The 11,981-nt window shown below is 46.9% G+C and overlaps 3 protein-coding genes across 3 annotated transcripts; 2 read left to right on the top strand and 1 right to left on the bottom strand.

The window, feature by feature from the left end:
* Window positions 1-2,145: 2,145 nt before the first annotated feature.
* On the top strand, window positions 2,146-3,692 carry LOC127767611 (uncharacterized). Its single transcript, XM_052293001.1, has one exon. It carries the CDS (start codon window positions 2,261-2,263, stop codon window positions 3,311-3,313), a length of 1,053 nt encoding a protein of 350 aa, XP_052148961.1. The 5' UTR covers window positions 2,146-2,260; the 3' UTR covers window positions 3,314-3,692.
* A 692-nt stretch (window positions 3,693-4,384) lies between these two features.
* Window positions 4,385-5,837, top strand: LOC127767610 (putative pentatricopeptide repeat-containing protein At3g13770, mitochondrial). The gene has a single exon (XM_052293000.1). The coding sequence runs from the start codon at window positions 4,462-4,464 to the stop codon at window positions 5,638-5,640; it is 1,179 nt and encodes a 392-aa protein (XP_052148960.1). The 5' UTR covers window positions 4,385-4,461; the 3' UTR covers window positions 5,641-5,837.
* Window positions 5,838-5,852: 15 nt separating this feature from the next.
* Window positions 5,853-9,265, bottom strand: LOC127767607 (pentatricopeptide repeat-containing protein At5g64320, mitochondrial-like). The gene is made up of 4 exons (XM_052292996.1): window positions 7,537-9,265; window positions 7,360-7,460; window positions 7,003-7,080; window positions 5,853-6,455 (listed from the first exon to the last, which is right to left on the bottom strand). Exon 1 carries the CDS (start codon window positions 9,242-9,244, stop codon window positions 7,643-7,645), a length of 1,602 nt encoding a protein of 533 aa, XP_052148956.1. The 5' UTR covers window positions 9,245-9,265; the 3' UTR covers window positions 5,853-6,455; window positions 7,003-7,080; window positions 7,360-7,460; window positions 7,537-7,642.
* Window positions 9,266-11,981: the final 2,716 nt, after the last annotated feature.

Below are 11,981 nucleotides of genomic sequence, written 5' to 3'. Positions count from 1 at the left end.
ACGCTGGGCAGGCCCAATTGAGCCAAATCTGCCGAGACAACCGAGCCAATCTGGGCCAAATTTCCAAATCTTCCGAGACGAGCCGGCCCAACTGACCTAAACACGATGCCATCATGCAAACTGATGAGGATTATTATCGCATAGCGCATACGGTACATCTCGCGAACACAATTCCGGGCCCGTTTTGATTTGCAGAAAAAACATAAGAAAGTCTAAAGGATTTCAGTCCTATCGAAAAATTTTCTATAAAAGCATTTGAAACAGAAGATTGAATCCTACCCTATTATTTGAAATTCATATGAAATGGTCAAATCCTGTAGAAATTTTGAAAAAAAATTATCAAGGGTTCTAACCTCTTCAAAATTTTCCTTTGAATCCATTTCTTTTATCCGATTCCTACAATTTTTCTTCCAAACCAATAAAACAACTATTTCTCTGTTTTTCATGCATTTTAAAATCCTCTATTTATTTACTTGCATTTCTATTAGAATTATGCGTTTGCCAAAGGGGCCTCAACGGTGTTCAATGACACGCCACTTTGTTGGCCTGATGCATCATCATTGGCCGATGTGTATACATACATGATCACTCTGGCATCTATCTTGCCATCTAAGTCACTCGTCGCTGCCGAAGCAGCCGGGGGCACATGTAAGTATGTAACACAGTTGTGCTCTCATGATGGTGCATAATGGAGGAGCGGCGCACGGGGTGTGACATTGTTAATGGCCCGGCCGGCTTACCAAAAGTTCAAATATCTTTGGAGCTTATTACAACGGCGAGCCCACCAAAGTTCATCCATTTTAATTTCAAAGTGTAGCAATGCAATCGATTAATCCTACATTACTTTGTTCGAATTATTACGTTCTAGCACTAAGCTTGCGCGGAGACTAATCGGTTTGATCGTAGTGGAAGGCTATACATGCTCCAGTTTGGCAGCCATAATTGTAGCGAGTAGTGATTAGCAGAGGCCACACCGGTGTTCCATGTTCACACAGAGCGGCTCATGGCTAGATAATTGTTCTGCAAAACTACACAAAAAGAGGTTAATAAAGGTGAGGTCCATGCTAAAATTGCGGCATGTGTGCTCATCACTTGCTACGTTTTCACTGCCAAGTGCTAACCATCATGGACACTCGCCACGACGCCAACCGGGCCACTCAATGAACTCCTTCCTGTCATGCGCTAACGTACACTTAATTGCAGCTGATTCACATTTAAACGGTTATGCTATTTTACTCGTGATAGATTTATAGGGGCTGTTCATATTTTAGTTAAAATAAACATTACCAAAATTTAAAAAAGTTAGCAATATTATCAATATTTTAGAGAATTTCTTATGTATTTACCAACAGGGCTGTCCTGTTAAATTTGGGAGCCCTGTGCAAAGTTGAAGGATAAAAACTTAATTGATGATATAATATGAAAATAATTTATACTCTGTAATATATTTCATAGCAATCTAGAATGGCCTAAAATAATAATCCAATATTAGGGATTACCGGATTATAAATTACCAGAAAGAATTAGGTCAGGGGCGCGGCAGGCGTCAGGTGGCACGACCGCACAAGAGAAACAGGTGAGGCGTCATTTACTACTCTTGTTCGTTGTGATTGGCGAGGTCCACAGTGGGAGGCGATTCAAGATTGCGAATCGGCACAACTGTGCGAACCGGCAAAGGTATAATCGAAGCCCAAACGACAAGAAAAATAACAGATTTTCGGGACTAGTTATGCTACCAATTTACTTATTGAGTTGTATATTTAGTGTTGAAGTTTTGGGCCTAGGGGCCCCTGAAAATTGGGGGCCCTGTTACCAAAGTTTGACAACAAACTAAATGTATGCACTTTTTAGCAACTTTGGTAAAATTGGTATGGTTGAAATTGGCATCAAACTGAATAACCCATCATGTTTGATGACTTCTCCTCAATTTTGTATCAAGATTTATGTTCTTATATATTTAACATACAGTTACGCTCATTAGTTAATGCACTAAAATTAATTTTTATAGCTGTTGTTTTTTTAATTACGATTGTTGACATATATGTCCTTTTTTATTTCATTTTAAATGAATTGTATTCATTCGTTGAAAATTCTACAAGATTTGAAGCTCCAAACCTATTGAAAAATCAATAGGTAGTCCCCATTTAAAAACGTGAGCTTAACTGTCCTATTATATAAGCGATCGATCACATTTTGACGTGCAAAGCGACGCGAAATTCTAGCTCCGGCCTTCCACCAGGCTTCGATCGGCGACGGCGACATGGCAGGCGGCACGGGCATCGGCGCGGACGAGCAAGAGCTTCCTCTGTTCCACCCTTCCCCGTGCGCCTACTACGTGCAGAGCCCCTCCGCCGCGTCGCACACGCTCAGCCACCCGGCGTCGGAGTCCACGGCGATCATCCTCTCTCCGTTCCCCGACGCCGCGTTCGCCGCCCCGCGCCACTCCCGCGTAGTCGACGACGCCACCGCGCACGACCACGACGTCGACCAGGAGGCGTCCCGCCTCACCCTGTCCCGCTACTCCTCCTCCCGCGGCTCCAACAACTCCTTCCTCGCCGCCGACAAGAAGCTGCCTGCCGGCGGCGGCCACCGGGGCCGGCAGGTGCTGTCGGGGCGGTCAGGCGGCGGCGTCGACGACGAGGAGGAGGACGACGGCGAGGGTGCGAGGAGCGGGGCGTGGAGGTACGTGAAGCTGGACCCGGACGCCCCCTGCTGCTGCATCGTGTTCCAGGTGGCGTGGAGGGTGGCCGTCAGCGTGGCGTTCGCGCTGCTCGTCTTCTTCGTCGCCACCAAGCCCCGCGACCCCGGCGTCACCTTCAAGGTCGGCAAGATCCAGCAGTTCAGCCTCGGCGAAGGCCTGGACGGCTCGGGCGTGATCACCAGCTTCCTCAGCTGCAACCTCACCGTCGCCATGGCCGTCGACAACCACTCCAGGGTGTTCACCCTGCACGTCCGCCCGCCGCGCCTCGACATGTCGTTCGGCCGCTTCACCTTCGCCACCTCGCAGGGGGTGGAGGAGGAGGGGTCCTCCTACGACGTCGGGGCGCGGGGCAAGAGGACGGTGAGGCTGTTCGTGGCGGCGGAGGGGAAGCCGATGTACGCGGCGGGGCGCGGCATGCAGGACCTGCTCGAGTCCGGCGGCGGGCTGCCGCTCGCCGTCACGGTGAGGGCGCGGTCTCGGTACTGGATGGTGGGGAGCCTGGTGAGGCTGAGCTACCGCCACGACGCCCAGTGCGTCGTGCGCCTCAGGAGGACGCCGCGGCGGAACAACGCCATCGACGCCAGCGGCTACACCTGCTCCACCATAAGATAGATAGATATATATGCCCTCCTCTATGTGTTTATGCAGAACGTACACGGTTAATTATGGCTGGTGCAAATTTTCCCTATAATCTGATTGCATAAATTACAAGTGAATGACTTTTGGTGTTTTAAATCACTGACTGAAACATTTAGCAGATGGCTTTCTCAAATAGTTAATAGTAGATTAAATAGACTATAACGACCAAATTGTACATGAGAAAAAATAGTTAAACACTTCACAAATAATTATATTCCCAGATAGTGGCATAGGCGTATAGAGTATAGCTATAGTGGTAACGACATCCAACATTGGGCTCCGTCGGTGGTTTTAGCTGTTAGTGAGTTCTGACGTGTGTTGTGTAACTGTTCAACCAGCCGGTGGTTGTTTTTTCTTTTCTTGTAACCCGTCTCCTACTTATTAAAAATATCATTGGCAGCTCTCCTGTCAGTTTAGTTTCAAAAATATAGCGGGAGATTTAATACCTTGCCTTTTAGCAATCCATATAAACCCTGTTTAGTTCCCACACAAAGAATTTACATCATATCACATCGAACGTTTGAACATCTGCATGAAGTATGAAATATAGGCTAAGAAAATAACTAATTACACATATTGCAACTAATTTGTGAGAGAGATTTTTTAAGTCTAATTGCTCTATGATTTAACAATGTAGTGCTACAGTAAACATTTGCTAATGACGGGTTAATTCAGCTTAATAAATTCGTCCAGCTGTTTACTGACTGATTCTGTATAATTAGTTTTTTTATTAGTGCACACCCTATGCGACACCCTATATAATATTCGATGTGACACGTAAAAACTTTACACTCCTAAATCTAAATACTCATATAGTATTTGGGAGCTGTGTACAGATGACATGGTACATGAACAATGGTTGATTGCTGGGGCTGAGCAGGGCCATGGCCTCTATTAAGCTCTGCAAAATTGCACTATATTTATTGTAGCTTTACAAAGTTAAAAAGAAGTATTATTAGCCCATTCCAACAAATAAATTAAGATTTGCATTATTAGTTCCCTCCAACAAAAAAAAGGAAAAGTTTGCTCGTGAGAGCCGCGTCCATCTCTCATCCTGTCACAAACTATTTAGAGTGCAAACTCGACTCGCTACGCGGTGCGAAACTGTTAGTCTGTCATGAATGATCCGTTCCTCGGGAGACGTGGTGCAGTGGACGAAGCGCATCTCGGCGCTGGCGAGGAGCGGGCGCGCGGCGGAGGCGGTGGCGGCGTTCGCCAGGATGGACGCGGCGCCGAACGCGCTCACGCTCGCGAGCGTCCTCCCGGCGTGCGCAAGGCTGGGGGACCTCGCCCTGGGCCGGGCGATCCACGGGCTCTGGCTCAGGCGCGGGGGCGGCCACGGCGCCAACCCGATCGTGGACAACGCCGTGCTGGACGTGTACGCCAAGTGCGGCGCCCTCGCCAGTGCGCGCAGGCTGTTCGACGAAATGCCGGAGAGGGACGTGTTCGCCTGGACCACGATGGTGTGGGGCCTCGCGAGGAGCGGCAGCCCTCAGGACGCCGTCGCGATGTTCCGGGGGATTCTCTCCGACGGCGACGCCGCGCCGAACGACGCCACCGTGGTCAGCGCTCTGCACGCCGTGGCCACCTCCGGCTCTCTGATCAGCTGCAAGCTGTTGCACTCGTACGCCGTGAAGCAAGGTCTCGGAGGCGAGCTGGTCGTAGGCAACGCGCTGATCGACGCCTACGCCAAGTGCGGGGACGCCTGGCTGGCGTTCAAGGTGTTCGTCGAGCTCCCGGAGACGGACATGGTTTCCTGGGGCACCATCACGCGGGCCATGGCCGTGCACGGCCGGTGCAGGGAGGCGCTGCAGCTCTTCTCCCTGATGCTCCGGCGCGGGGTCCGGCCGGACGGCGCCGTGTTCTTGGCGCTGCTCACCGCCTGCTGCCACGCCGGGCGGGTGGACCAGGCGCTGCTGTTCTTGGGCGCCATGGCGAGGGTGTACGGGATCTCGCCGCGGCGAGAGCACTACACGTGCGTGCTCGACGCCTGCGGCCGAGCCGGGCAGCTTGACAGAGCTGGAGAGATCTTCAGGCAGATGCCAGCGGAATACGACGCCGAGAAGGCGCTGGGAGTTTACTGCTCCTATGCCGTATCGAACGGCGTTGCCGGTGTCGCCGGCGAGCGGCTGCCGGAGTTGTTCCTCGATGGAGAAGTGGACGCCGGAGGAGGCACATACGCTGTCGTGTCCAAGTCGCTCGCCGATGCAGGGAGGTGGGAGGATGCGTGTGCTGTCCGGGAGAGGATGGCCGAAAGAAGGATTGAAAAGGAAGCTGCTTGTACCTGGATTGAAGTATAGCAACACCCTGCATCACCACCAAACATTCAGATCCTTGTTAACTTATAATTTGAGTCGTTGATATAGCTAGACCGAAATTACACTCGTGTAAAAGAAAAACATTTGCAGGTAAACAATTCAAGAGGAGATTTTAGTTACAAGCTGCAGAAGATGCCGTGTCCAACAGTCAAATACATGAATTGCTGGTGTGGTTCGTTCAAAAAAAAAAATGTTCGTTCAAAAAAAATTGCTGGTGTGAAGTATCAACATTTCCCTATTGAATTGACCAGAAGAATGAACTGTGTTTCAGGCAGTAAACAGTAGTACTAAGCAGTTCTGTAAGTGTCTCTACTCATCTACTAGCAAATAAGTTAGGTCTGAGAGCTCCACACACGACTCAGAAGTGCTAGTTACTATTACAGTGCCATCTCAGGGAACTTAGGAGACAGGAGTTACAAGGTCCATCCAACAAACTCTTATGCTAATTACAGTATGCCTATGCCATTCTCATTCTAATAGCACATCACTTTCCAAGTAGGGCACACCGAATGTATATTGTGTAGCCCATGTGATTTATCATCATCCAAATGGGTAGGCAAATCTAAGTAGGTTGATGCGCCCCTAGCAGCTTCCAGCCTTCCACACCCCAAATGAAAACGAAGATGGTCCTGTTACTCGGCTAAAATGATAAATTCACATCGATGATCCAAAGTTGAATGAACAAATGTGTTCATACTAAACATGCTCTCAGACATTTTATCAGATGAGTACACTTGACAAATGCGTGACCACCCTTCATTTCCAAGGTTGCATTCATATGTATATGCAGAAGAGACCTATAATAGGAAGCACCACAATGATGAGCTTGATAGTTTGATCCAAGAATGTATCAGCAATGTTCAACAATTCAAACAGTTACGTACACAACATTATTATAGCTTTCTCTTGTTGAAGTTAAGTGACATTGAGATCCCTCCAATATCACATATGAAGTATTTGATAAGGTGGTAGAGGAAGTGATGCACCAACTTTCTGCTTTTGATTACTGATTGAAGTAAAAGATGAAATGTGAAGAGTTGTCTAGTATTTCCATAGTACTTGAGTTTACAGTTTAAACTTTGGATGTACTGTACTAGTCTTGTCCTCAACCTTGGGTTGGGGAGTCACAATCATGAGGTACAACATTAGCAGAACATTTTTCCAGAAACCACACGTCTTCATGTTCATTTGGATATTTTATTTATTAAGTGTTCTTTAAAACAAATTCAGTGTGATAGCTACTTCTAATATCACACAAATTCCAAATTTTCCTACCTATTTAACTGATGATAATGTCACAGAAGAATTTACATTTGATGTAACTGACTATCGGGAGAACAATACCTTGGTTGAGAACTTATAATGTCAACAAGTGCACCTTCCAGCATATTAGCCATACCCATGACTTGTCACCACTGGCTCCTATTCAAGGGAAGGGCATTTCAGACCATTAGGTGATTGTCACCATTAATAAACAAAAGAAAGTCAGATTCGGTTTTTCTAAAAAGAACATGGGGCTTATTGAAGTTTCTATTGAAGAGTCAAAATTACAACAAAAGGACATGTCATCTCCAAAAATATCTAGTACAACAATGATTTTCTTTCACAAAAAAACAGAGGTGGTATAATACAATGATTTCAGCATAGGGATTGCCCTTGTGGGAGTAAATACAGAACAAGCCCCCCAAAAAGAAAGCATACCTCTCTGTCCATTATTTATCTAAAAGCACATTTAAACTTGATAGCTTCGAATGGACTCCTCAAATCTAAGTGTCATTTGTTCAAACTCAGCTATTCCTCCCCTGAAAACCTAACAAAGATTAATATCTTGTGAAGACATTAATATTATAGATAATATATTTTCTGGCACCAACTGACCTGATGAAAGATGATTATCTCTGATGTAGCAATTGTCAACCATTGTTTGCTTAGCAGAGAATAAAACCAAAATGAGTTTCACATAATCACACTGCTCTGCGCTCCATTACTGCTCGACATATGTTACTATAATGTCAAGTATAGGTGAAATTTGATAGAAATTGTCACGCCGACAGTACCCCTCCCAGCAAAATACCCTAACCAATGGACTGATAATGGAAGTATCTACCACAATTCCTTTACAGCGTATTTCATAGAGTAACTTCAGTAACAGTGTCATTTTTTTTGCTTTTACCAACCAATTATTCAGACGAATAAGATGATCAGGCACCAAACCATTTACCAAAGAGTCAAGAACAAATCTTTTTGCCTCGCCAAACTTTCGCTCTTTACATAAACTATCAATCAGCATTGCATCAGTAAAATTATTTGGAATAACATCCCTATTGATCATATCTGTACGAGTTTGCTGAACCCTGTCTAAATCCCCAGCTATGCAGAACCCATGAATCAAGGTATTGAAAGCCACAACATCATACTTAATCCCCTTATTTTCTATAAGGCACTTTGCCAGCCGAAGTTTCCCAGCTCGGCAGAGGCTCCGAATTGCAATGGTAAAACTAAACTTATCTGGTCCAATGCCCTTCTTCAACAGATCAACCAGCAGCTTCAAGACCCTGGCAAAATCATCAACGTCACAAAGCCTACTCATCAGAGTGTTATAGCAAAACACATCAACATCCCAGCCCAGCTCTTCACTATGTTCCAGCAAGCACACTGCTTCTGAAAACATTGCATTTCGGCACAAACAATCGAAGAGAATATGCACTGTCTCAGCTGTCACGGACAGCCCTCTGCCGCGCATGATATCTACTTGACGAAATGCCTCATCCAAGAACCCCATCCTGCACAGGCCAGACATGTAAATATTATATGTAACAGCAGTTGGCATCCACCCTTGCGACTCACTTTCACCTAAGATCATTTCCACCGTGCTGAATTCCCCAACACGGCAGAGCCCCTCAATGAGCACGGTGTATGATACTACATCCGGTGGGCAACCGTTCTGGATCATCGTATCGACTAATCTCCCTGCGTCGAAGAACCTTCCCTGCTCGCAGTAAGCACGTAGAATCGCTGTGAAGGAGCGAGCGGTGGGTCGCGGTCCGTTCTCGAGCATGTGGTCGAGGAACCCCAGGGCCTCCTGCACCAGCTGGAAGTCGCAGAGCATCGAGATGACCCAGTTGTAGACGGCGGCATCCGGGGAGCAGCCCAGGGCCTCCATGGCGCGGAACACGCTGTCCACGAAGTCGAGCGCGTCGCTCGACGACCTGAGCAGCGCGGTGAAGGCGGAGGCGGTGGGCGGGACGCCGGACTTGAGGAGCGAGGCGAAGGCGGCGCGCGCGGCGAGGGGCCGCCCTGAGGCGGCAAGGGAGGAGATGAGCGTGGTGAAGAGCGGCGCCGTGGGGGCGAAGGGCAGGGAGCGGAAGAGGCGGAGGACCTCGCCGTGGCGGCCGGCGCGGGAGTAGGCGGACATGAGGGCGTTGTAGGCGGCGGGGGTGGGGGAGGCGGGCACCGAGCCGGCGGGCGGCGAAGGGGAGGAGGAGGAGGAAGAGGGGGAGGCGGTGAGGGAGGCGAGGGCGGAGAGGAAGGAGGAGAGCTTGGGGTCGTGGGAGCACCGGCGGGGGAGCGTGGGGCGGAAGGGCATAGGCGGCGGCGGCCGGCGGCGGCGGGGGTGTGGGGAGCGCCGGTGTTTGGCTGGCCGTGGGGGTTTTTGACTTTGGAGGGGTTTTGGGATGGCGTCTCGAACTGGGGCCGCTCTATTGTTTGTGGGCCGAGATGGCTTGCGAGTTTTGAGTATTGGAACAAGTCTACTCTGGGTACCTCACCTTTTGCCCCTGATTGAATGACCTCCCACAACCACAGTAGCAGATATAACATCTCCTATATCTTCGAAAACCGGAGCAGATCGAGTCCATCGGCTGTTTGGATAGCATTTTTGTCCTACATGGTACTCATGGGACCGACATGTCAGTAAAAAAAAACAACCCACATGTTAGTCCTAATCTCTTTTTCTTTTTAACTCACCTTTCTCTTTTCTCGTTCTCTCTCACGCATACTGGGCGGTGGAAGCCAGTGGCCAGTGGGAGTTTCGACTTCGAGACCGCGACCGGAGAGCTCCTCCCCCATACACAGCCGGCTGGCGACCTCCTAGGCGTGCAATGCCATTGGGAGTTGCTGCACCGACACCGCCGCTGTTGCCTGCTTGCTGCTATTGTTGTTGCCAGTTGAAGTAGAGCACACCGTATTAGACTCGTAGCTCCTCCGCCTGCTTCACCATCTCTAGTTACTGCAGCAACGAAGACATAACCGCTATGCACATCTGTGCGTCCCATGAGCGTCATGTAGGACGAAACCACTATCTAAACAACCGAGTGACTTAATTTGCTTTGGTTTTCGAAGATGTAGGAGACGTTATACCCGGTTTGCAGTTGAGGGAGGCTATTCACTCAAGAGCAAGAGTTGAGAAAGCAAAATAGACTTATTCCTTGAGGTTGTCAGCCTGGATTCAAAGGGGACCTTAGACTTAATTTGCTAGGCTTGTTCTTTTTAGCAAGGCGTGTTTGAACTATACTCGGCCCTATTTCTTCCGGGCCCAACCTAATACAAGCAGTCAAATCTTAAAATCGTGAATAATTTTGATATAAAAATAATAATTCGTGCAAAAACAATTTCATGTTGTTATACTTTTATATATCTTATAAACATATTAATTGCAAAAAATGACTATTTGACACGTTCGTTGAAGCTTACTAATATATTTTAAGCTAGCAAAATACACGTGTTTTACAATGGGAAGAAAAGATAAGGTAGTTGAGGAAAAGGGCATATGGCTATGTTTTTTTAGGGGTTGGGAACCCCTCCCCTCCACACGGAAAACGAAACGATAGATTATCATGTGATTAATTAGGTATTAGCTATAAAAAAAATAAAAAGAGATTAATATAATTTTTTAAAGCAACTTTCTTATATAAACTTTTTATAAAACGCGTACCGTTTAGCAGTTTTAAAAACGTGCACGTGGATAATAAGAGAGGAGTTGGGCACATATAGGAAAGAACACAGCCGCCTCAGCCAATGCAACCAAATTAAATTAAATAGAGGACACCAGAGCATAAACCCGTGCAGGTGTCAGCTCAAGGGCTGGCTCAACTATGGGTGTGTTTAGATGGACTAAAAACTTTTTAAGTTCCTATCACATCGGATGTTTGGAAATTAATTATAAATATTAAACGTAGACTATTAATAAAACCCATCCATAATCTTGGACTAATTCGCGATACGAATCTATTGAGCCTAATTAATACATGATTAGCCTATGTGATGCTACAGTAAACATTCTCTAATTATGGATTAATTAGGGTTAAAAAATTTGTCACGCGAATTAGCTTTCATTTATGTAATTAGTTTTGTAAGTAGTCTATATTTAATACTCTAAATTAGTGTCTAAATAGAGGGACTAAAGTTAAGTCCCTGGATCCAAACACCACCTTAGATTGGCCCAAAGTTTAAAATTTGGTTAAAATTAGAGACAATGTAACTGAAAAGTTGTGTGTGTATGAAAGGTTTGATGTGATGAAAAGTTAAAAGTTTAGAAAAAAAACTTTAGAACTAAACACACCTATGATCGGATTTTAGTAGGATCGATCGTGTCGTATATATGACCTGGTTTCGAGGACGGAACGATTTAGTTTCAGATAGTGAAGTACCATGTTGCGTGATCAATCCCTTTGAGGTTTCCAATCCCACGAGCCACGGCCCACGGGCAAAAGTACAAACACTTCATATTATATATTTTAAAAAATTATGTAGTATAAGATTTTATTTTACCGCTCTAAAAATGGAGTATATAAATGCGCTCCCTAACGCTCGTATATATAGAAAAAGATACACCGATCTCTGCCGATCGAGAAAAAGAAAATGGTTAACTCAAAACTCCTGTTCCCAGTCACATGGTCATAAAGTCATAATTAATCTCCGTAGAACCTTTTTCTCCGTTTACAAATGCATATGCGTGTTGTCCAATTAAAAAGAAGGGAGGTACGCATGCACTGCACTGACGATAGAACGTGATTGCTGTTGGTCGGTGAATGGAACCAGAACACACACAGTACAGCCACAGGCCGGGTGCATATGCCAATCAACAATCACGTTGCAGAAACCGCACTGTTCCATGAACAGCTCCCCGGCCAGGCCTGCATCTTTCCCTATCGCGACAGCTAAATGCCAACTGAAAAACTAACAGGCGCACTCGCGCGATCTCTCACGAGCTAAGCGCAACGCGCGCGCCAACATGTACACGTACACCGTACGACCGCCACGCCGAATCGCCCGAGCTCTCGCTCTCGGTCGGGCCGGGACGCGGCCATGCTTTTGCATGGTCC

Source organism: Oryza glaberrima, chromosome 3 (genome assembly GCF_000147395.1).
Source record: "Oryza glaberrima chromosome 3, OglaRS2, whole genome shotgun sequence".
NCBI classification, from domain to species: Eukaryota; Viridiplantae; Streptophyta; class Magnoliopsida; order Poales; family Poaceae; genus Oryza; species Oryza glaberrima.
The sequence above is the reverse complement of the archived record's forward strand: the minus strand, read 5'-3'. Positions and strand labels throughout refer to the sequence as shown.

Bases quoted from the DNA above. Each gene is read 5' to 3' on its own strand.
- LOC127767611 (XM_052293001.1), top strand. From the start codon at position 2,261: ATGGCAGGCGGCACGGGCATCGGCGCGGACGAGCAAGAGCTTCCTCTG.
- LOC127767610 (XM_052293000.1), top strand. From the start codon at position 4,462: ATGATCCGTTCCTCGGGAGACGTGGTGCAGTGGACGAAGCGCATCTCG.
- LOC127767607 (XM_052292996.1), bottom strand. From the start codon at position 9,244: ATGCCCTTCCGCCCCACGCTCCCCCGCCGGTGCTCCCACGACCCCAAG.